The sequence below is a fragment of the Dipodomys spectabilis genome, unplaced genomic scaffold (assembly GCF_019054845.1).
Source record: "Dipodomys spectabilis isolate Male_0828 unplaced genomic scaffold, ASM1905484v1 ptg000032l, whole genome shotgun sequence".
In the NCBI taxonomy this organism is placed as follows: domain Eukaryota; kingdom Metazoa; phylum Chordata; class Mammalia; order Rodentia; family Heteromyidae; genus Dipodomys; species Dipodomys spectabilis.
The window spans coordinates 14739692-14765877 of record NW_024870709.1 but is presented as its reverse complement, the minus strand read 5'-3'; the positions used below and the strand labels follow the sequence as shown (position 1 = coordinate 14765877).

At 34.3% G+C, this 26186-nt stretch overlaps 1 protein-coding gene across 1 annotated transcript in view; it reads left to right on the top strand.

Moving 5' to 3' along the window:
* Window positions 1-26186, top strand: part of Gbe1 (1,4-alpha-glucan branching enzyme 1) — a 207432-nt gene that overhangs the window by 163906 nt on the left and 17340 nt on the right. Inside the window, exons 13-14 of the mRNA XM_042676802.1 lie at window positions 12164-12348; window positions 13896-14026. Of these exons, the coding sequence (XP_042532736.1) occupies window positions 12164-12348; window positions 13896-14026 (316 nt within the window). The remainder of the gene's footprint in view (window positions 1-12163; window positions 12349-13895; window positions 14027-26186) is intronic.

The following is a 26186-nucleotide window of genomic DNA, read 5'->3' as shown; positions in this document are numbered from 1 at the left end:
ATAAAGAGCTGATACTTTCAAATTCCATTTTTACTTTTTATGGACACCCATCACTAAAATACAAGGAAATCCATTCATTAAAAAAAAGGTTAACTTTTAAGCTTTTAGGCTTAAATTACAAAAAGGACTAAAATCTCTGTTGCTTGTTATACATACATTTTAAAAGTATTTTCTCTATGAGGAAAATAATATTATTGTTCAAATGAACACCATTAACATATAGTATATTGAATTCTATTTCTTAAGCAGATTTTTGATTACTAAATAAATTTTGGTTATACCCGCAGATCAATTTTCTGGGCATAATACACTATTAATAATATTTTTATAATAATATTTTTATATCTTGACTTGGAGAGATTACTTGGAAAAATAGATGTAATTGTTAAAACTAAGAAAGGATGACTTTTAAAATTTTACCAATTTTCAGAAGATTTTCTAAATTCTGAACTCCACTGTAAATTTTTTTCTGCCAAAGTATCATTGCAACTTGCTTTTAGCATTGGTATTAATTAAAAAGTAAAATGTCTTTATGTACATAATGTACCCCAATCAATTTCTATCCATCACCTCCAACATTCTTGTGTGTATTTTCACACAATTATTTTAACCATATTTCTCTTCAATTCATCCTCCCTGTTAAACCAAACCCTTCCTGTGGCACCCCCGTAGTGGTACCTAATTCTTTCTCCTGAATCCCTAACTCCCTATTGATCAAGAGCTTTCATTAAAATTCTTTATGCCACATTCATAATTTTAATGTGTTGCCAAATTATTTATTCTTCATTTTCTTTCATTGTTCATTTTCCTTTTCCCTTTCCCCCATTCTTCTAGTAAGAATCATAATATGTACATGTGTCCAAATGCACTTGTATATACAAACATACACATGCATGTATCAGTTCATGGCTGTGGGTATATATGCATTCTAAGAATCGCTTTCACACATGAGCAGAAATATGGTATTTGGCTTTTTGAGTTTGGCTTATCTCATTTAAGAGGATATCCTAAATTGTTTTCCTGCCAACAGCATTATTCTTTTTCTATATGGCTGTGCAATATTCCATTGCATGCATGCACGCACGCACGCACACATGCACACACACACATACACACACACACACACAATACACACTACCATTTTTTTAAGTCCATCTGTCTTTGGTCACCTTAGGTGAGCCACCATTTGTCTATTGCCAGTAGTACTACAGTAAGCATAATAAGTATGTAGACGTATTCCTTAAATGTGTTTTTACTCTCCTTTTGATAGATTCCCACTTTTAATATGACAGAGAAATAGGGAAGGTTATTTTTAGTTTTATAAGGAACCTCCGCACTTATTTCCAATGTGGTTGCACTATTTTATATTCCCACCAACAGTGTAGGAAAATTCCTTTCCGAAATCCTCATTAGCATTTGCTGTTTGTTTGCTTGGCCAATGCCATTTTGACTGAGGTGAGATATAAGCTCAGAAGTCTTGATTTCTTTTGTTAGTAGTGTTATAAGGTACAATTATCCCAGAAGCCACATTTTGGAAGATAGAATGTTGGAGTTTTTATTACACATTAGCAGTCTGCAAGCAGCCCATTGTTATAAAGGTCCACAGACCTCAAATACACATAACACAGCTAGGAAACAGGCTAGAGAAGAAAGAACAAAAACCATACCAACTAACCAATTCAGTTTTGATTGATGGAGAGCTGAATTGGGACACCATCATGACTGGAGAGGAGCCAGGAGATAGGACACAAGACATGATAAGGAGAAACACACATGGTATAATGGCGTCTGGACTGGGCCAGGCCTAAATAGGGTCCAAGCAGGGGGCAGGTCCACAGGAAATTCCCAATCCCAGGCACTGGACTGAGTAACCTATCAGGACTTAGTAACCTATCATCCAGGTGCCTAGTGCTGCCCCCAGCGATCCTGGCACGCCCATTACCTGAGAGACAGGTGACATTTCCTACCCCCATTATGAAGATGTCAGACCCCACCATCCACCATGTGGCCAATATGGCGCCAGCCAGACCTGACCTCCTTACTTCAATAGTATAATTATTACATTCTTTTTTGATGTTTCTTCCTTTTTCTTTTTTTGTCAAAGTCATCCAATAGCTAAGTTTCAGCACTTTTTTTTTTTTTTTTCTTTTTTTGTCGGGGCTTGAACTTTGGGCCAGGGCACTGTCCTTGAGCGCTTCAGCTCAAGGCTAGCGCTCTACCACTGGAGCCACAGTGCCACTTAGAAGACAGAAAATTGTGTAATACTATACAAATGTGTAACAGAATTTGTAGTTAAATATTCACCTAATAAGGGTTTCTTGCTAAGTGTTTCCACCCTATGCTCCCACTATTCCTATAAGGTTTTTTTTTCTTTTTCTTTTGTAATGGCTCTCAGGAATAACTTTAAAGTAAGTATATATATATTACCAGATGTTAGTCTAGAATGTCTGCCAAGTTATGAATATTTAGATATTCATGAGTCTTGACATCTGTCATTTGAAATGTTTAAAGTTTCCTTTTCCCCAAAATACCTGACACATTTAATGATCCTTTGTAAAGTTTCGAGAAGTTTGAGGACAAGCTTGATGAAGTATTTTTTGTATTCATTCATATTTTAGTTTTCATGAGACTCAGATAACTCTCATGCCATCATACTGAGTACTTATTTTACTTTTATTCTTTGTATAATTAGAATGTCTTGGACTTATTTTTTTTTTTTTACTTTTTAGGCATGCCATTAAATTTATTTTCAAGTAGCTTTGTTTGTTTGTTAAAGGTTTAATATATGGATTCATTTTACATTAAGTACATATTAACTTAAACAGGGAGATACTTGTCATAATGTAATAATGTCTATTATTTCATGTTTTCCTGAATTCAGCTACTTTAAAAACTGAAGAACGGAAATGAGTGTAGGTATTTATCATATACTTTCACATTTGGCACAGATACTTTAAATTCATTTACGTATGTATATACATGTACAAAACAGTTCTCTGTGGAAAGTAAAAGAACAAAATTGAGAGTCTCTGTTGATTACTAGTGGAGATTAGAGTTCCAAGCCTTAAAAGAAAGAGACAGGAAACATGATGATGATTCTCTTTGAAAGAACCTGCATTAACTAATCCTGTACCATACGTCACTGGACAAAACTTAGAGATGGAGCCATAAAGGCAGTTAGAAAAATGTTTGTTTGTTTTCTTAGAAATTAGTTTACCTGGATAAAAGAATTACAAGTTATTACAAGTTATGTCTAAGTTATAGGTGATGAAAAAAGTTTTCAAGTTAGTGAAACCCTTTTCAAACAACAGCCAGGGTCTCAGGTAGGTGGGAGTTGGGGCTAGAAGGTTCCATCTCAGGCCAGCTTTAGCTCAAAACATGAGACCCTATCTTAAAAATTAAGCAGGTTGGGGCTGGGAAAGTGGCTCAGTGGTAGAGTGCTTGTCTCGCATGCATGAGACCCTGTGTTCGATTCCTCAGCACCACATAAAGCAGAAAAAGCTGGAAGTAGCACTGTGGCTCAAGTGGTAGAGTGCTAGCCTTGAGCTAAAGAGCTGAGGACAGCACCCAGGCCCAGAGTTCAGGCCCCATGACTGGCAAAAAAAAACAAAAAACAAAACATAACTAAGCAGAAAGGGCTGCAGTAACAGCTCAAGTGGTAAATGCCCTGAATTTAAACCCTATTACTACTAGTATATTATAAAACAGAGTGGAATCTTTCTGTTCATGCCCTATTCACAGGTAAAACACATATATGTTTATGTGTATATATGTGTGTGTTTGTGTGTGTGTGTGTGATTGTTTAACACGTTTACCCTCTGTCTTTGTCCCAAGCAATTTTACCTACTCTCCCAATTACGTTTCTTGAGGTCATGCCGTTGACTACTACAGAAACCTCTTTGATTCTTAATAAGAAAGGGAATTTTCTGTAATTTCAGGGTTGACTAAAAGGTTGATAACAATATAATTTCATAACTGCCCTTCTCTCTCTGGCTACACTCTCTTCAGGATGCCTTGGCATTATCTGGATATGGAGGACTGCTATTCTGTCTTCTCCTTTACCGTGTTTTGTTGTCAACTCTCACTGATCTCTAGACCTTGTTTGAACCCACTTTTCTTTATAGTTATCTTCCTTACTAGATTATGGATTCTATAAGAAGAGAATGATGGTGATGTATGTGATATATTATCATCATATACATGATGTATATGATACCCTTAAGAACATTTAATTATTTTTTACTGTGTTAGAATGGAGCACGTTACTATTATATTGGCTTGTGGTGTGTAGAATGTATACTTGATTCATACCTTTTAAAAGAAGCATGAGATATGAAAACTCTGTTGGAGAAATCAGAAGCCAAACCGTTTGTTTGTAGAAATACAATGTAGTTTAGAAATACTGAGAAGAGAGAAATGTGTTAAAAGTTTTGATGTAGATTTGTTTTTATTTTATTATTTTATTTTTATTACTCTGAGAATATTGGTTCATTTCTCAACATCATCGCAGAATACCAAAATTTAAGTACTTGCAAAGTGTTTCCCTAAAACCTCCACAGCTCCTTCCATATATATCAAATCATCTCTAGATTACTTATAATGTATAATACAATGTAAAGGCTGTTGTAGTAATAATTGATATGTCATTTTATTTAGGGAATCATGCCAAAAAGAAAGGAAACGCCTTTATATATGCAGTAGAGATTATGTGGAACAGATTCAGATCCAGCTATTTCAGGTCTAACTACGTGTACAGGGTAGTAGATGGAAGCTAGTCATGCTGTTAGGACCAGGAGAGACTGAGGGGCTCTATGAAGGGGAAAGAGGGAACAACAGGATACTTCTGCCCATCACTTTTTTTTAGCTCAATGTGGAACAAATTCAAGTTTTGCATTTTGGAACCTTCTGGAATTTTTTTTTCAAATGTATTTAATCTGGGGCTGGGAAGGTAGCTCAGTGGTAGAGTGCTTGCCTTGCATGCATGAGACTCTGGGTTTGATTCCTCAGCACCACATAAGCAGGAAAAACAAGCCAGAAGTGGCACTGTGGCTCAAGTGGTAGAGCACAACCTTGAGCTAAAGAGCTGAGGGACAGCGCCCAGGCCAAGTTCAGGCCCCACTACCAACCAAAAAAAAAAAAAATTATACATATGAAATAGGTTGAATCTATGGATAAGGAACTTGCAGATAGTGAGAGCAAGTGAAGGGTTTGTGTGTGTGTGTGTGTGTGTCTGTCTGTCTGTCTGTGTGTATATGAGAGAGTTTATATGCATTCCACAAGATGTGTAAGGTATATTTCCACAGTAATGTGGAGCATATGTCTCAAAGAAAATGATGTCAGGAGTTCGACATCCATCCTTAAAAACAATATTTGAGTCCAGATGTAGCAGCAGCACATTGGAGCTTGTTGTGAAGAAAGAACAGTGAATGTAACATGTGTCTGCTCCCATAACCACCCCGACTGATCAGAATCAAAGAGGGGTGCTGACAACTGCAACTTCATTTTTTTTAAAAAGCAAAGTCACAAGGCCCCGATTTAGAAAACTGTTTTATACTTTGCCTTACCCTTGGGAGAATGAAGGACAAACTGAAAGACCTGAGCAAACCAAAGCACATGATTTTAAAATACAGGCTTCCTTTCAAAAATCAGTCTTAGTACACATGAGCAGAATAGAAGCTCCAGTTATTTTTTATGCTCTCATTAAACTATAGTTTAATTTCATGTATACATAAACTTGAGAAAAACAGACTTCTATAATTTTCACAGCATGGAGGCTCGGGTAGATTTTAATTAATTTCTAGTTAAAATTAGTATGCATTACAGTTGAGAGAAACAAAATACACAAACTAATCAAAATGTTCAACTAACAGAGCTGAGGCTTTTTCATTAGTTATATTGTCTTGAAATTCATCACTGTACCAGCTGGCTTCTTGTCAATTTATAGTTTGGACCTTTACATCAAACAGCAAAAAATTAATTACAGGAAAAGGAGTCCCAATAGGAATTTTGTGCTTGAAGGTTTTTCACAATTAACTAGACATGAATGGAGCTGTGTACAGAGGAAATGGAAAGGGAATGAAGGAACTTAGTAGACTTTCTAGAATCATGAATTAACTCTCACAGTGTTAGTTACCTGCTTCCCTGATTTTGTTTTAAAGTTGTTCAGCCAAAGCTTTCAGCCTTCTCATTTCTGGAAGCACTCTGGTCTGTGCGATATTGAATGCAGTGAATCATAGCACAAACTGTGAATGTTCTTACAAAATGTCCCAAGTGACACCTAAAGCATTGCTCTCTCCACTTCGTTTTCAATTGAATAAGAGCCTATGTATTACATTACTGATCACAATCATAATTTAATGAGCAGAAAGATCATGCTTTGATGATTCGTGCCTGCTTGCTTGTAATGCACGCTTCAGACACGGAAGTATTGTTCTCAGTTCTCACAGCCACTGCCCCTGTGTGTTGCAGATAGCTCAATGTCACATTTCTAAGCCTCTTATCTGTTGAATAAACCTTTTAAAAGTGTTTAAAATGCTCTCCTCAAAGTTCCCTCATCCTTTTTACCTTTTCATAGAGGTTGTTACAATCCCTCAGATACATAGAAAATGTGAAGAAAACATTTCTACCTCAGAAAAATGCACATATATGATCACACATACAACATTTTCTCCCAAATGTCTGGCAATCACTAGGAATGCTTTTACTCTATTTCTTTCATACGTGTTGCAATCCTTGAAGAAATTATCACCTATATTATGTATACATGTGTATATATCCTATATTAGCTATAATTTGGAAGTAGATTTTACTTCGATTAAATTAAAATGCTGATTCAGATCAGGTTATTCCCAGTCCAACAAACCATCTACTAAAACAAATTACTCACCTTAGCCAAAACTTGAATCAATTTATATTTGTAGCTCTGTGTGTGTGTGTGTGCGCATACATACACACGCACATGCTTTTACACACACACACACACACACACACACACACACACACACACACGCTTTTCGTGGGACTTGAACTCAGGGCTTTTGTTGTTCAAGGCTACTGGTATATCACTTGGCCATGAACTTCTTCTCTTTGGTGGTTAATTGGAGATAAGAGTCTCAGGGACTTTCTTACCCAGGTTGGCTCCAAGTTGTAATCTTCAGATCAAGCCTCCTGAGTAGCTAAGGATTAAAGGGATGAACCTCCGTCACCATTCTTTTTTTTTTTTTTTTTTGGTGCCACTTGGGACTTAAATTTAGGGTCTAGGTACTATCTGATCTTTCATGTTCAAGGGTAGGTCTCTAACATTTAAGACAAATACCCATTTCTAGCTTTTTGATGATTAATTGGAAATGAGTCTCTTTCCTGCCCAGGCTGGCTTTGTACCATGATCTTCAGGCATGAACAATAAACTCATTTTTATGTAGCAATTCTTCAGTATAAGCTAATTTTTGTGACTATATTTTACTGTACTCTCTCAAGTACTTCCCATTTCTAAGTAATTTGTAGACAATAGCCATGGAGGACATTTTTAACTTTTTTAAAGTTTTTTATTTATTTTTTTAATGATAGTAGTTTTCTTTTTTAGGTTTATGAGTTGTGAGCTGGGGGTATGATACTAAAATCCATTTTCCATTTTTTTCTATGCACACCATAAATGGATCATTGTTACTCCAAGGTCACTTTGAAAGACTTTCTTTGATTTGATTCCCTTTATTTTATGCTTGTGTTTACAGTTTTGAACCAAAAATGAAATTTACTGTTGTGTTTGTCCATATTAAACTTAATTTGTCCCTTGTCAACTCATTCCAATAGAGATAACATTCAAAAGCCACCCTGTACATACAATGTTTGTCTGCAATCAATGATAAAATTTTCCAGTATTTTTCCTGTATGCAGGTATCCATATGTTTACTTTAAAAAGAGGTTTCTCTAGGGAAAGATTTTTTTTTTAGGAAATCTAAATGAGTCTAATAGAGATGAATAAGTGATTCTCTAACAAAATAGTTTCATCTTATGATTTTAATAGCTTTATTTTCCTAGCTTTGAAATTTAATTTTACATTACATTGTCACATAACTCTCTCTCTCTCTCTCTCTCTCTCTCTCTATATATATATATATATATATATATATACTTTATGAATTCACTTATAAGAGTTCAGACTGCTAAAAATGGGACTTGAACCCATTGGGGTTTGAACATTTCATACCCTCTTTTGCTTTAGTTAGCTAGCATTTCTGCCCAGGCCTAGCCTCAGACCAAGAATCTCCTATACATAGGATTACGGACACTGTAAAAAATCAGAACTTTAAAGCCATTTGTAAGTCGGCTCATAGTAGTTATGACCATTTCTGCTTGGAATGATGTCACCTAGAAACTGTAGCTTTAATGTAACTCTTCTGATGCTTTCTAGGATATTCTTTTCTGAATAATGTCATAGTAAGTGGGAGTATATAGCATAAAAGCCCCATCCACTAAATGTATAGAATTGCTAGCCCATCACTCATGTCACCTGATTTGAACCTTGCAAGAGCTTTTTGAAACTTGTTATTCTATTTTCCAGGTAAGGAAACTGACAGCTCAAAGTAATGACCTACATTCGTATCACTAATAAGTGGTTTAACTGGAATTTAAATCTAAGTCTCACAGTCTTGGAAATCTATGTTCATTGACCACATGTTGTGTAACTATTCTTCGGCATAAAGAATTTTCAAGGTTTTACACTTGTTTTTCAGAGTGAAGTCTTCAGCTCATCTACTTTCAGAATGTATGGGGAAGTTTATATCATATATATATAATACATAAATCTCAAATATCTATGACATATACACATATATACATACATACATACACACGCATACACATATACATGCATATGTCTCTGCCTGAGCCTGTCCCTAAAGGTAATGGAATGGGGATGAATATGTCCATTAATTATTCTGGAGTGCAATATAGACTGAAAAGTGCAATCAATACCATTTTGCTCCTATACTAAAGGGTTGATAATATAATAAGATCTTCATATACATATATTAGTTGCATTTGACACCACTCTAATGTCCTCCTAACTGTTGCTCCTCAGTATTACTATTTTAATTAATCTCCTTTCTGCCTGCTGTTGCCAGGGATCTTCCTGGTCCCACTTTCCTTTGGGGCCTTTGCCTTTTATTTACTGAGGGCTTACAAATTACTCTTGCTCTTGACCTCACTTTCTCTCCTGAATTACAATACCTTATTTTGTTTTTATTACTTTTACTCTAAATCCCTGAATGCCTGTAAACCCTTCACATTTTAAAATTTAATACACCTAACATTGACCTCATTATCTTCTTATACCAAACTTTGTCACTATTTTTCCCATAGCAGTTAATCTGAACATTACTCTGTGTCCTGGATTCAGAACTTCAAAATTTTATCTAATGTCCCTTTTCCTCTCTCACCTAGTCATGATGTATTGTTCTTTCTCTCTCAGAAATGCTACCTGTATTAATGTTCTTTATATCATTCTTACTGCAGTTGATTGCAGTTCATAGGTAGTTGCCACTCAGCTTATCTACCATTCAACATCTGATATCCATTGCCTCTCATAGTCTATCAAACATTTTAATAACATATACATGTGATGCTTCTATTCTTCTACTTAAAGCCAGCTTTAATTCTTATTCCCTATGATAGAAGGGCTAAAGTATATAAGACTATTACTACTTTAATTGCATCTTGCCTGCCATTTCTCTTCAGTACAAATCGTGTTATGTGACTAATCTGAATTCTTCACTGTGAATCACCTTTCTCTCCATGCTTTTAGTGCATTTTATTGAATTAACGTGGAATCTCTCCTACACAAGGAAAGGTTGCTTGTTCTTAGCAGTTCATTTGCATTGCATTTGCTTCTGAGCAAGTCAGTGTGTTTATTAGTAATTAAAATCAGTTTACCAAAACAAGACTGGTTTCAACTACTCATTGACTGTGTTGTTTCCTTGTGTCTCTGTTTCCTCATTAAATATTAATAATAATGATATGATGCCTACATCACAGTGTTGATAAAAACAGAAGAAACTAATTCCTATGAAGTGCTTACAATAGACACTAGTTTATAATAGATCTATAATTTCCTTACTTTCTCTTCTTTGATGATGGTGTTGTCACATTCTCCACAAGAAAGGTGAAAGAATCTCTTATTAATACTGAAATCAACCCTAAATGCCATGACTAGTACAAAAGTATTTTTTCCCATAGAAAGCCTGAATCTAATCTGCTATCTAAATAGCAGACTAGCTATCCCATTGTAAATAACCAGTATTTGAAATCCCACTTGTAGTTACTTAGGTGCTTGCATATGCCCTTATTCCACATTCACTAAAGAACATGCTCTGTCTGTAATTCTGGATGTACTTGATTCTCCCTGCCGAATGGCTGAGCGATGTGTTCCAGCAATATATCTTGGGCTGATACAGGTTGAATTCCAAGGCAGGACTCTTAACTATAACAGACCAGAGTTACTAATATGAATTTAAAGCATGCTAATGTTAATGTAGATCTCAGAGAGGTAGAAATCTGGATTCCTTCTTTGTTACATGTGGTACAACATCCCCAGAAATACTTTTTTTTTCTTTTTTTGTACATTTTTTTATTGTAAAAATGCCATACAGAGGGGTTACAGTTACATGAGCAAGGTAAGGAGTACATTTCCTATTGAGCATTGTTGCCTCCTCCTTTGTTTTAATTGACTGAACTATTAGAATTTAGTAAAATGTTTGCAGATGCTTTCTTTTTGTGAAATTGCTATAGGGTTTGAATTGCTACATTTTTTTTTTAAATTTTAGATGGTCTAGCCCTGTAAAATTAAATGTAACTTGCAGTGTTTCTTGGCAAAGTTTACTATTTGAAGTCCCTATAGTAAATCATTTGGAATTAAATCCTAGCTTATTAGGATTTATTTATTAGAATGTTAATATGCTAGTTTCTTTGAAGTAGGAAGTGTAGATAATACAAAGCACATTAATATGTTGCTTTGGGAATATGTATTAATAAAAATATGAATAAATTCATCCTTATACAATTTTGGCCTGTAAAATGAGTGGAAAAAGAACCAAACAGCTCTACAATCCAAGTACATTTGTCATGTAAGTTTTTGCTTCTGAGACAAATTTGTGGCTTTGGAAATTATTGTTATTATAGTGGCACATGAAGGTACATTTAGAAAGAAAGCACATAAAGGTACATTTAGAAAAAAAATTAAATTTTAGGGGAAAACACTTTAAATTAGTAACTAAATAGGGACAAACAAAAGGAGACATTCAAATCTAATTATCAGGTCAAATACTATATTATATATTTTTTTAATTTATTGGATCTCTAGGTCTAATTATTTAGTGAGAAATAATGTTTAAATGGATTCTTCAGTTAGTGCCAGCTGTGTACACACACACACACACACACACACAATTTCAGAAGAAGACACACATGTAATGATAGAAAATAGATATTAAAAGGAATCAAGGAAAATAATATAAATGTGGCTTGGATTTCTGTAACACCTGAAATACACAATATGTTTGCCTAAAGATTGTGATAGAAAACATGGTTATTTTAATCACACAAAGTAAACTTTAATGCTTATTTTGTACTTAGTATTATATATGTAAGGTTGAACAAATCCCTTAACTGCCCAGAGCTCTGAATTTCTCATCTGTGAAATGAATATAATAGAGGATTCCTTAGAGGATCAAAGAGCAACAGTATATACAAAGCCAGTGGAAATTGTAAAGCATAGTTATAGGTTGCAGAGGTTACAGAGATAGAGATTTTCAGAAATTCCTGATCTCCTAGATTATTTCAGAGATGAGGTAAGTGTGATGAATGTAATTGTCCTCATTTGCACATGAGGAAACCAAGATGTATAATCAGGAATGAGTGTTCGAGGTAAAGCTGGACTATAAGGCTTCAGAATCCAAATGCACTTTCTTCACAAAACCACTATGGTTTTGAAGGTCTTTATATCTTTCTCAGAGTATAGTGATAATATTTTATACTCTGAACTAATTATAACGACTTTCAAATCATATATCATGACATATATATGTGTGTGTATATACATATATAGCATGAATTACTGATATTTGGGGTGATAGTTAACACTTTTTTTGTATGTTCTTGTTTGATACAGGAAATGAGTTTGGGCATCCTGAATGGTTAGACTTCCCAAGGAAAGGAAATAATGAGAGTTACCATTATGCCAGAAGACAGTTTCATTTAACTGATGACGACCTTCTTCGCTATAAACTCCTAAATAACTTTGACAGGGATATGAATAGATTGGAGGAAAGATGTGGCTGGCTTTCAGCTCCACAGGTAAGCTCTTTACTCTAAAAGTGATGTTTTAGTCACCAATGCTGGACATGCTTAGAATGACAATCATTTTAAATCTATATGCAGATCTCCCAGACACTGCTTTGTTATTCAGTGTGTGGTTCACTGTAACATACTTCAGGTTGTCAAAACATGCCACTGAAATCTCTCCAGTAGATAATGGAAATCTGAAACAAAATGCCCTGTTTACTTTCTTGGTTAGTTTGCTCTTGTTTAAATTTAGTATTTTTATTTCAATTGGTTAAACTAAATTATAAAAGCTCTCCCTGGAACACATTTTGCAGATTGCTGTGGAAATATCTTAATTATTTTGACTGCTTTTTCTTTATATAAATAATTACAATGTTATAAAGAAGCTACTTTGACAAAATGTAAGCTTTACTTTTTCCCCCCTTCTTTATTAGTCTCTAACTTGTCATTTTGATTTGATGCCATTATACTTGTGTGTTGTTTAGTATTTTTCATGAGTCTGGATCTCCTTTGAAATTTAAGTTTTCAGTAAGTTTTAGAAAATGTAATTAACAGGTGCAAATTTTATTCAGGTATTTTTTTCCTCCCCACTGCAAAAATTAGCATATAGTACGTGTTAGTTATAATCCATTTACTTTATATTGATGCTGTTTGAAATGACTATTGATGTGTTTTTACACTGGTGTCTGGGGTTTTTTTTTTGATGGTTGAACAAAGGTACTTATATATTCAGTAAGATTGGCTACATGACACCAGTACCCTAATCACATTTATTAGTAATGCCATCTCCAGGAAAATGAGCAAAATGATGCTTCTTTTCAGTAGGAATGGTGTTGAATATCAAAAGACACACTGTTTACGCTAGAGCCAAGTTCTCATTTCTAAATCACCAAGAGTGATGCTGTTTCTGTGCTTGCATGCAAGTCCTCTTCATGCTGAGCTAGGCCAGGAGGCTGTTGGAAAAGCAGAGGCTAGTTGTAGCCTTCTGGGGATGCATGATGTTTCACATAAGAAGGGTGCAACCATAGGTTCTTTTCAGGCATGTTTTGAGAACAGAAAACACCCACCATATTTTAATGGGCTTTAGTTTGCCTATGATTTTGATTACATAGTATACAAATGTATGATTTGTAGAATAACTATAATTTCAGAATCTAGATATAGTAACATTAAATTTTGAAAAGTAATATTTTATGTACCTTGACATATTATTCTGGGGATTAAAAATATTCCTAAGGAACATGCACTTATAAGTAGATTTAATACAAATGAATACTTGATATATAGTGCGGATCCTGTGATTTTACTTAAAAACCTAAGCCACAGCACTAATCTGTGCTTCATTTGAGATTAGCAGGTGGCTAGCAAGATGTTTTATGTTCTCTCTGCAATAGGTGACGTTGTCATAAGTGGTCTAGATAGCAAAATTATAACATGTTAAAAATAAAAATTTCTGGAACTTTCAGCAGTGAACAAGATTATTAAGAAAAATAAAAGGACTTTCCCATAATAGCTGCATCTCAGTGTTATTTAAAGGTAACATATGTTAATTATTACAGGCCTATGTGAGTGAAAAGCATGAAGGCAATAAGATCATCACTTTTGAGAGAGCAAACCTTCTTTTCATTTTCAACTTCCATCCAAGCAAGAGCTATACTGATTACCGGGTTGGAACAGCATTGCCAGGAAAATATCCTTTTCGTTGAACTGAAGAGGGCTATTTGAGTTCAGGGTTTTATTATTATTATTATTATATTGGGGGATAAGAAAAACTAACATTGATCTTGCTTTCTTCTGAAAAATGAGGAACTTCAAATAGTTAATTGATAAAACTTATCTCACTTATACTGAATTATACCTGAGCTATAATCTGAGACTAGAAAGTATGATTCTGAACATTTTCAGATAGTACCATTCATGGTCATTTGTCTTTATGAAAACATTGCATAAGTTGTCACTGAGAATCATCTTCTTCCTTTTCTCCACTTCTTGGGGAAGATCAGATTGTGCTTGGGAAGATGGAGTCGTTTTCCTATCTCTTCCTTTTAAGATATGGAAAATGGCCATCTTTAAAAGCCTCAGTGAGTAAAGAGGCAGGTCACGGGAGCATGAAGTAAGCAACCGAAGTAGTTAGAGGATGTTTTGATGTCTGTCTGTATTCATTTTCTTACTGTTTCATTTCTTTCTTAATATTAGTAAGAATCTTTTCACTGAAAGCCTATACCAGCTCTGTGTGTAGGATAGAAAGCTGCTTGGCATGTACGATTATTGCCAGCATTTACAATAGGAAGACAGCACAACACAGCAGTATTCTAATTTTGAAAATCATTATGAAGCAAAAGTATAATGCAGCTATAAAAAAATTATCAAAGTGATGTTCAGAAGGGTTACAGTTACATAAGTAAGGTATGATTACATTTTAACTTGTTACCCCTCCCTCATTTTTCTCCTTCTTTCCCTGCTTCCCAATCTGTACTCTCCCCACCCAAGTTGTACAGATCATTTGCAACATATTTTCTTGTGAGTATCACTGTTAGATAGGTTTCTACTTTGTCCTTTGTCTTAGCATTTTGTTGTTCCCCTTCCCTTCCCTAGTTCAGATAAACATATATACAATACCCAGGGTCAATATAGTATTAGAATGCCTACCTTGTGCAATAAGACAAGATGCAAACATAAAGGAAATCCAAATAGGCAAAGACGACATAAAACTCTCCCTCTTTTCAGACAACATGATCTTGTATTTAAAGAATGTCATAGACTCTACTCTGAAGTTACTCAAGCTGATCTCAAACTTTGGCAAAGTAGCAGGGTGTAATGCAGCTTTTAAAGACATAATGACTCTTACTGGATTCATGAAAACAATGGCAACTGCAGAACATATTAGCACAGAAATAATTTACTTCTCCTCTGAAGCGCCAACAATTATATCTGACCCTTGATCAAAATGCCTGGCACCAACATGAAATCCCCGTATGGTCTCAGATACAATAAGAAAAGGTCTTTGTTCAATAGGTAATGCAAAAACAAAACAAAAACAAAAATGTATTTCTTACTTAAAAATAATACTAAGTAAAGGTTTCTCTGGCACTTGACAATATAGAGTTCCCTAGTGCCTTCTTTCTACCTTCCTATTGTGATGTCTGTCAATGATATATTGACATATGTAATAAGACAAGATTAAGGATTTTGAGTTTTACCTACCTCTGCATATAAGAAAACACAGTTTATTTTCTGTGTCTTGTCAAGAACATGTGACAAGAAAAAGAAAAATAGATAAAGAGAGAGAACCTGATATTAAGGGAAATAATTTTAAGCCTGGATGCTCTTTGAGTAGAACAAATTGAGAAGGCCATTGTAGTGATTGGAAAACACAGATTATCCATGGATAAAGAATGGACAGTACAAAGCTAGGCCTGTAATCCTATGTATGCAGGAGGCTGAGATCTGAACATCATGGTTTGAAGTCAGGCCAGGCAGGAAAGACCTTGAGACTCTTTCTTTTTTTAATTTTAATTTTATGGTCAAGGTGATATACAGAGGGTTATATGTATGTAAGTTAGTTTCTTATCAAACTTGTTACCCCCTCCCTCATTTTTCTCCATCTTTCCCTCCTCCCTACCCCTCCACAAGTTGTACGGATCATTTCCAACATATTGTCTTGTAGTATTGCTGTTACCTTGGTTTCCCCTTTGTTTTTTGTCTCACCTTCCCTTCTCTAATTCAGATAAAAGTATATACAATACCCAGGGTACCAAAATAAAATATCATGCCAACAGAAGATAAACCATAGGGGGAAAAAACACAAAAGACAAAAGTATTATATCTCATTTGTCATGGAAAGAGGAAACCGAAATGTTAAGATTTCCTGTTTATAATGTTTAATATTTTAATTAGGTTTGAATCTTACATGCAGATTAATAAATGAAATAAATGTGGGGGGGAAGAAAAAAAGAAATCACATAGTACATTGAAAACAGCGACAACATAGAAAAACCTCTTGTGTCCATGTCTTGGAATTCATTTCGCTTAGCATCATCCTATATAGTCATATGTACATAGATAACTATTGAGCTGTTCTGCTCATCTGCTAAGATTGTCCTAAACATACATTACTTATTACAAATAAGTGAAACCATGGGACCTATAAGTCCTTCCATTTTCTTACAAATGGGGCCATGTCATTCTTTCTGAAGGAAGCATAGAATTCATATATATATATATATATATATATATATATATATATATATATATATATATAGCCACGTTTTCTTTTTTTGGGGGGGAGGGGTCCGGTTGTGGGCCTGAACTCTGGGCCTGGGCACTCTCCCTCAGCTCTTCAGCTCAAGGCTAGCGCTCTACCGCTTGAGCCACAGTGCCACTTCTGGCTTTTTTCTTTTTGCTTATGTGGTGCTGAGGAATCGAACCCAGGGCCTCATGCATGCAAGGCAAGTGCCCTACCACAGAGCCACCTTCCCAGCCCTATAGCCACATTTTCTTCATTCATTCATCTACTGAGGGGCATGTGGGTTGGTTCCATATCTTAGCTATGGTAAATAATGCTGCACTTATCTACAATTAATCAACAAAAAGGCAACACTGGAGATGTAGCTCAAGTGGTAGAATATTATCTGAGCATAAAAGCTCAGAGACAGTACCCAGGCCCTGAGTTCAAGTCTCAGGATCAGCACAAAATATGGGGAAAAAAAAATAATAAACAATGGTTAATACAATGGATTTAGGAAATGTTGACTATAAAAAGAAGTTCTAAGAGATAAACCTAAGCAGATTATGATAAACTATGTTAATTGGTTTATTTTTCTATGGTTTTCTAGTGAGTTGATAAACGGAAAACATGACTTGATAAAATGTATGCTTTAGGAAAAGTTCCCATGGTTCAGTCCATGAGAGTTTCATGCAAATATGTAAAAGAAATATAGATAATAGTGGCGAGAAATTGTAGTATGCCTAAATAAATTGATTATGAACTGAGATCTTGACATCACAATAGAAAAGGCAATATAACATGCTTTCATGTAGTGAAAGGATTCAGGAGCTACTTGGGGATAGAAGTGGACATGGCACTGGAGGGCTGAGGACAATGTTACTTCTTTAGATAGCAACATGTGACGCCACCAGCTATGGGTATAGAAAATATGATTTTTAGACAGGTGCCTGTGGCTCACGCCTGTAATCCTAGCTACTGAGAGGCTGAGATCTGAGGATCACGGTTCAAAGCCAGCCCAAGCAGGGAAGTCCATGAGACTCTTATCTCCAAAAAGCCACTCCGAAAAATGGAAGTGATACTATGGCTCAAGTGGTAGAGTGCCTGCCTTGAGCTGAAGAGCTGAGGGTTAGCACCCAGGCCCAGAGTTCAAGCCCCATGACAACAACAACAAAAAATATGTATATGATTTTAATTTAAGATTGTCAAAAATAAAAGTGGAAATGCTGTTTTTCTGTGATGACATCGAGGAGAAAAGTTGAGTTCAGATTAATGTGATCTTATCAAATCTGTTCACAAAGGAGTACTGAAAGAAATCATATGTATTAACATAGTATATTTTTGGGTTTTTTTTTTTTTGTTGGGGGGGTCCGGTCGTGGGCCTGAACTCTGGGCCTGGGCATTGTCCCTCAGCTCTTCAGCTCAAGGCTAGTGCTCTACCACTTGAACCACAGCGCCACTTCCGGCTTTTTTCCTTTTTGCTTATGTGGTGCTGGGGAATCGAACCCAGGGCCTCATGCATGCAAGGCAAGCGCTCTACCACTGAGCCACCTTCCCAGCCCTACCATAGTATATTTTATTGAGTGGAACCCACATATAAGATAAGCTTATCTACAGGCTTATGCTGGAATCTGAAATTATGGTTTTGTTTTGATAAACCTTGAGTCTCCTGAAGTATAGTACCTACTGGGTGGAAATTTTCTTTTACTAAATAAATACTGGAGGTTTTGTATTAGCAACATATTTTGAAGCTATACTGTTTGAAATTATACTATTATTTTAATGGAGACATTTTCAAAAATGAGGCTCTTTCCAAAACTGATAGTTGAAAAGTCACTTATTTGTTAGATCTTAAGAAAAGTATCAAAACATTAGTCTTAGCTCATTTAATAACTCATGCCTACTACAGGTTTGTGTTCATAAGACACAACCAATGCAAGGAATGTTTTTTTTTTTACTACTTATATCATTCATGATATTGTCAATAAGAATAGCTAATTTACTGAGGGGAAAAGGGGAGGATGGGATGGGAAGGGGAAACTAAGGAGGAGGCTACAATGCTTAATAAGAAATGTACTCATTATCTTGCCCATGTAATTGTAACCCCTCTGTACAGTATTTTCACAATAAAAAAGTGCTTAAAAAAAGAATAGCTAATTTACATATGTAATTATTTTCACTAAAGACATTGGCATTTTAGTGTCTTTTTGAAAGCACAGAAAAATTGAGAGATAATGGTCTGGATGTCCAATGGGAGAATTTTACTACACTTAGGATTATGGGATGGAGGGATAGGGGAACTATGAGAGTATTTTTATCATAACTAATGCCACACTTTCTAATTAGTCATTTAAAAATGACAATAAATGCATATCCTACAATCATCTAGATTGGGACAAGCTTTGTGTTCCAGCCTCTCTTTCAGTATGTCAGTCCCATCTAGAAATTCCAGCACAGGCAGAGGGAACTTAATAGCATCTCACTCTCTCACAGGACAAATATTAATATCACATTAAATATTTACAATATGATCCTAAGGTAAGACAAGGTGATACATTCCTATAATCCTACCTACTAGGAAGGCAGAAGCAGAGACTCACAAATTCAAAGCCGGCGTAGGCAAAATTCAGGAGACATTCTATTAGCACCAAATTATACAGAGTGTGGGCTGTAGCTTAGGAGGTACAATGTTCGCATACAGACGCTAAGTTCAGCCCACATTTTCAAGATATGTGTATATACAAAATTGCCATAAATATATGTAGCTTTAAATATTAATGTCACTATTTTTTTCCTCTAGAGAATATGTGCTCTAGGAACAGTTCTTCTGCCAGTATATAACAAATTAACAGATTCATTATTCTGTATGTCCTTTATTCAAATCAGAAAGGTTATTTAATGTGCTTCTTATACAATACTATCTCCTCCCCTAAACTTCCCTACTCAGAAATTTTTGATTTTTATTCTTTTTTAAAATAAAATTTCATTTCCTCTAGATTGAATCTCCAGAATGAACATCACCATATTGCAGATATTGCATGACCAATTTATATGGAGTCATATTACCTTCCTTTTCTGGAGTACTACTGTCTTTGTAGCAGAGCAAAAAGAATATTAGTTCTATCTCAAACTCACTTTGTACATTCAAAGAAAACAAACCTTAAGTTTTTTCTTAGAATGTTTCTAGTGTATTCTCATCTCTCTGCTATTCTTTATTCAGTTAACAATTTAGCTCCGACTTCCAAATGTAACACTGAGCATGTGAACATGCAATAAATATATTAACTTTTGCATGTAAATAAAGAATATGCAGTAGGACAGTTCTTTGTTTCTGATGTGTTAAGTTTGTACCATCTTCCCTAAGCAGCAGAGAGGTCTCTTCTTTCAACTCCTTGTTCCTCCAGTTTTGGCTTTAAGAGATTTTTTTTTCCTGTTTGTTGCTTCTCTACCATCATCATCATCATCATCATCATCATCATTGTTATTATTATCTTTAAATAGTTGTACAAAGGAGTTGTCATTTTGTCATTTAACAAATTACTTTATGAATACAATACACCTTAAGTGATATCACCCTTTCATTATTCTCCCGCATCTCTCCCTACGCCAGCCAGTCCTTCAATTTTCTAAATTTTGTAGGATATTCATTAAATTTATGACTGTGTTCTCCCTTCCCTTCCTTTCCTTCTTTGTCTGTCCTTCACCCCTTGTCCCCATCCTCTACCATTTGAGTGCCCCTTTTCTGGTAAATCATTTTATTGGACTGTCAGCCTTTCTAAGGAATTAGACTAATTGAATTCTCACCTGAAAATATAATAACTAGACTAATATACCTGTGTACACTTGCATATAACCCAAAGTATTTACTAGCACAGTTATAAATTAGTTCTAGCTTCCACACATGAGAGAAAGCATTCATCCTTTGACTCCCTGGTCCAGATTTTACATTAGCACATCTAGAATGTTATATAAATCACATTTCTTTTTGATTTTATTCTTTTCCCTCCAAATTACTTATTACCTCATGATGATACAAAAACTTTATATCTAGAAAATATTTTGAAATTAGTGATTTTATACTGCATTTTCTGACTTTACCAAAGTACTCTCTGCTTTACATACTCCAACTACTGAGCAAGTAAATTGAATACTGATTTTCACTGTGAAGAATCCACAGTGGAAAGATTGCATGTATTAATCAAGGAAAGAAATTCATCAAATTTTTAATACCCAGGAAAGCGGGATCTAGTGCCAGAACAAATTTAAAGTTTCTAGAGAAGTCATTTGAACTTTCTTCTGTCACGATGGATGAAATATATACTTTCCGTAGGTAACCTTTCTGAATTCTTGAGCAGTATCAGTTTTTGAACCTGTATATCAAATGGCAAGGCATCAACTTTCTCTTAGATCTGGGGAGAGTAGATGGTGGCTGTCGTCTCCGGAAACTGTTGTAAAGAGAGCTGTTTGGAAGTACTGCCAGGCTAGGTAGAAAAAACACTTTAACATGCTTTCAGCTATCTTCAAAATAATAAGACCATATTTGAAAAAAAAAATGAAAAGCCAGTCTAACTTGTATCAATAAGATTTTGGGCTTGGCCTTCATGGTGACTTAATAGTGCATCTACAAAGGAACCTGTGGCTAAGTTTTTTGGGGGGGGAAAAAAGAGAATGATCCAATTACAGCAGCAAAAACATTTCCCCATATACTTTCTACTAGTTGTCTCTAGCCATTAACTTCAGTACAGTAATCACCTGTGCTCTTCAATAGACTAGCAATAGACTAATGCAGAGCTGAGACCTAAAAGTACTTGGCAAATAGGCAGATTTTTCATGGCTAGAAAGATAGAATACATCTTTCTGATGTGTTATATTTGCTTGTCATTTCACATTGTTTGGCTGAAAAGAAAGAAGCAGTTCCCTTTTATCATCTGAATCATCATATCTCCTTAGTTTCATTTCTTCATCTAAAATGCTGTCAAATCAGTATTGAATCAAGCTGAAAACTGCAAGCCTATAAGGAAAAAGTGTTTTTCTCTAATCCATTTTCAGTAATGCAAGTGATGGTACCATATTTCAAGTGATACAAAAGGGAATCTGGTATTGTGATATCTCTTTGGAAGGCTTCTGTTTGTTAACCATTTTCATTAACTAGTTAAAGTGCTCAGCTATGCTATAAAATAGGTTGTATTATCCTTGTGTAAAAGACCAGACTAAAGCCTGTAAGTCCTTGAGTCTTTCCTTCTAATGCTTATTGTTGAAAGTCAAGTAGTGTAGCATCTTATAAGGCCCATGTTACACCGTGATGCATCTTTCTGTCTTTTACCACTGTGTACCTGTGGTTGGGTATCGTCACAGTAGTGATTTTATTAACAATTTATTTCAGTAATGGTTAAAATAATTTTGATAGAAGTCTGTGGGAAAAGGAACATTAGAAAATGGCACAAAAATCCATGTCACTGGCAAGTCATTTAACCTCTCCCATTACCTCCCCATCTCCACAAAATCTTTTCCAAATAATTTTCCTTGTATTCTGTTACTATCTTCCAAAACAAAATACTTAAAAGAAAAATATAGATGCAGGACAATTATTATGATTTTTCTGTGTTCTAGAGTGATATATCAATATGTCATGGCTCTGTATTTCAAGTTAAACTGCCATATCAAAGTTTACTGGGTATTATTCAATTTAAGCTGAACAGTTCATAGCTTATTCATATGTTATATGACTTGGTGTTAATAGATTACTAATGGTATGAGACTATAAACAACAGAGCAGTCACATTTTAAAGAATGTGTTTGAATGCTGTATGGAGGAGTGGACTTCATAGTGAAGTCCATTTGATAGCCCCATTTCCAAATGGCATTTCAAACTGTCACAGTATCGAGATATGAAGAAGTGTGAGCACAAATGGCACTTACAACTAATACACAAATGTCTATCAATATTTTACAACCGAAGGAAAAGAGGAGTAAATAGCTGGATTGGATCTGGGTTCTTAGAAATATTTTCATAAAACTGCTGTATGATAGTTTTCTTAATCTAAATACAGTCTCTGCATTTTACAACCTATTCACAGAGTTTCTAATAAGGAAATAAATTCATCCGGATGATTCCCACGGTGTGACTGCTGAAGGCAGAGATGTTGATGTGAGTTGCTTAGTTTAGAGAGGACATGGAAGCTTGAGTTACTATAATAAAACACTGTGTATATTAGAATCTACGCTTTATGCAAAAATAAAAACAAAGAACTACTATGCATTTTTGCAAAGATCATATGGTACAAAATTAAAGTTACTTTTTGGATTTTATATTCTAGAGTGTAGCTTCTACTTTTCCAGTTTATAGATGCTTGGTAAAAACAAAAGTAAAGATAAAAGATTTCCTCATGAGAGTTGTACACACTGAACAGATGCAAGCATATTTCTTTTTCTTTTGAGTGCATGTGTGTGTCCCTTTGTATTTGCTGCAACTTTATGATCTTTATGTGAGCAGAGAGAAATAATCCTATCAAAAATTTAATAGGTCCTTTTGTTTCCATAGCTTCAAAATACTCATATATGTACATATATGTATCTATATATACTTGTGTGTGGCCATTGTTTATGTATATTTTTACATACATTCTGAAATCTATATTGCAATATAAAAGTATCACAATTCTATGTTTAGAGTTAACTCATATGATCCATCTAATATATATGTAAATATATGTAAATGTACATATATATGTACATTCATTGTCTAGGGACAATACTTGGAACAATGGGAAACTCTTTTCTGCAAAGGTCCATTTAGATAATGACAACATTCATGTGCCATACAGAATTATCAGTACTAGTAGACACCAGCAGACAGCCAATGGAAAGCATAGGAAAAGCATGTGTGTCTGTCACACATGTACTTTATAGATTCATAGGTTTATGAGGCTCAAAGTTTCCCTTTCTCTGCTTTTTAAAACATTACTTAGGAGTGTTTTAGATTATTTTTCATTGTTAATGAACTCTAAAAATTTCTGTGATTTAATGACACTAACAGTATTTAGCTTTATTTTACTTTCTAGGAATTTGATGAGTTTCACAAAGAAAAATGTTTTTATGTTTAAAATACTATAATTATAATAATACTTTTAGATTAAATAGATACATACATATGCATAAAATAATTAAACATAAATGAATAATAAGCCTATATTGCTAACATTTGTTTTATTGTTGTTTTATGGCATAGTGGTATGGTGAAAGTGGATTTAGTTTTATTTGCTTGGAATAGTCACTACAGTGTTGGGAAGTATTCAGAAACATTTCTGTTTTGGGGAAATTCATACCTCAATTGTACAAGATAGTCTTCTGGTTTTATAAATTCTTTAAATAATAACTCAGTCAGAACGTCAGTCTTTCATTTCTTTTTGGAAGGAAAAAAATCAGAAAAAACTCAACTTTTGAAAACAATAGTATCACTAATGAGGAAAATATTTGGGCTCTTATGGTAACTTTAGGAACCATGAACAATGTATAGATAAACCAACTGTAATTCTATAAATGTAGTTTCTCTCAGCCTAATGATGGTGCAATGCCTAATTAAGTCCCATTAGTAAAAATTAATTTGTTTAATTATATTCCATTTTGTAGTTATAGGGCATCAACTCTTGAATAAGAAAGATGTGCGGACATTATTAAATAAAATCACTTAATTAATTTATAATCCAATGAAGTATAGTCATATTACATTTTATTGGCAGGCAATTAAGCATTTGATTCCATAATATCCTCTTAAATAGAAAATTGCTGTAGTTGTCCATAAAGTTATAAACACTACTATGATATTTTTGTGGGGTTTTCCCCCTTTAACCTTTTATTCTTTGCAAAATAGTTTTCCCTTTCCAACCTGCACCCTCTCCCAACAGCTAAGGAAAACAAACAAAAAAATTAGATAACTTACTTTTACCTGATGATCTGATATTTTGATTTATTATTTTCTCAGGTTTGGTTTTTACACCAATAACTCCCAAAAGCTCACATAACTTCCGTAACCTATATAAGTATTGTTTCCTGTTGCTCTACTGCTAAACAGAGAAATTTGTAAACGTAGAAAAATGTTTTTTTCTTTCTAGGATAATAGTAGAGACTATGCTCTAGAATATTATCTTCCCTTTGTTCACTTTCATCTCTACCCATTACTGAAAGAAGGGTTATTTACTGAGTTTTGATTTGCATTTCCCTGATAATTAGTGATGCCTTTTCACACAAATACAATTGGAGGCTACCTTAGGGGCATTTGTGTTTATTATCTGAAAAAAAAAAGTCTTATATTCAAGTCTTTTACCTATTGTAAAAACTGGGTGCTGTTGAGTAATCAAAGTTGCTTACATATTTAAGATATGAGATACATAAGGTTTTTATCTGTTTAGCGATGATTTTTTGCAAGTGTTTTAAGGCAGTGTCCGTTTTCATTCTAGCTTTCTTCACATCGTGTATTGCACAGACACTTTTCTCTACTATGTAATCTTGGCAGTTTTGATAAAGACCATCTATCTGATCTTATTTCTGGGCTCATTCATTGTTCCTTTATCTCTATCTATATTTACATAGAGATAAAAACATTATTTCCATATAGACTATCACCATGTAGATACAGATCTTTGGGGGCTTATTTCTGGGCTTTCTATTTTGTTCCATATATATTTCAGGACTTTTTTATTTCAATGAAAAATAATAGTGAAATTATGATAAAACACTTAAAATCCTTTTGTTGCCAGACACCAATGGCTCATACCTGTAATCCTAGCTTCTCAGGAGTCTGATATCTGAGGTTCTTAATTCGAAGTAAGATGAGGTAAGCAAAATGAGGTTTGTCTTTAAGTAGCAATTAATTATTTCCTTAAGTTTAGAAGAAAAAAATACACATAACATTTTAAACCCAAGGAATAGCCTGCAAAATGAAAATAATGAAAAAATATATCAGATATTCACAAATACATATACTACTAATCTGGATCCTACATCACAACAAAAACAAAAGACAAGGTTGTTTAGATATTTATTTTAGTAAAGAGACACAAAATATATAACATTTGTAATATGTTAAAAGTTGATAGAAGTAGAAATCATTCAGCTACAATGGAATATAAGATCATGTTTAGTTTTTAGTTAAGCTAGACAGGATTGGCTACATCAGAAATAATATGTCTCATAGCTTTAAGAAACATTTCTTTTAAAAAAATGTTTAAATTCAAAGTTCATTTAAGCTTCAGATGGTTCTATGTAAAATCTGATTGAATTTTTATGTAAAAAATATAAATAGAAAAAGCCTTAGATATTAGTGAGAAGAAAAATGTAGGAAAAGGAAACACAAATAAACAGTATAGAGGAAATTTTTTTCATCTCTTGAGTCAATAGTTTATATGGTAAAGAGCTTGTGATGATCAAAGCTGCAGCACTAATAACTTGAGCATTTTCCTTGCTGCATACTGTGATAAACACTCCTAGAAGATTGCTTCAGTTAATCCCTGAAACAACTCTGATATATGACCTCATTTTCAAAGGAGAAACTGAGCCCCAACAAAGTTAACTAACTTTTTGGAGATTGTAATTAGCAGAACTAGGATCAGAAAACAGTTGTTGGACC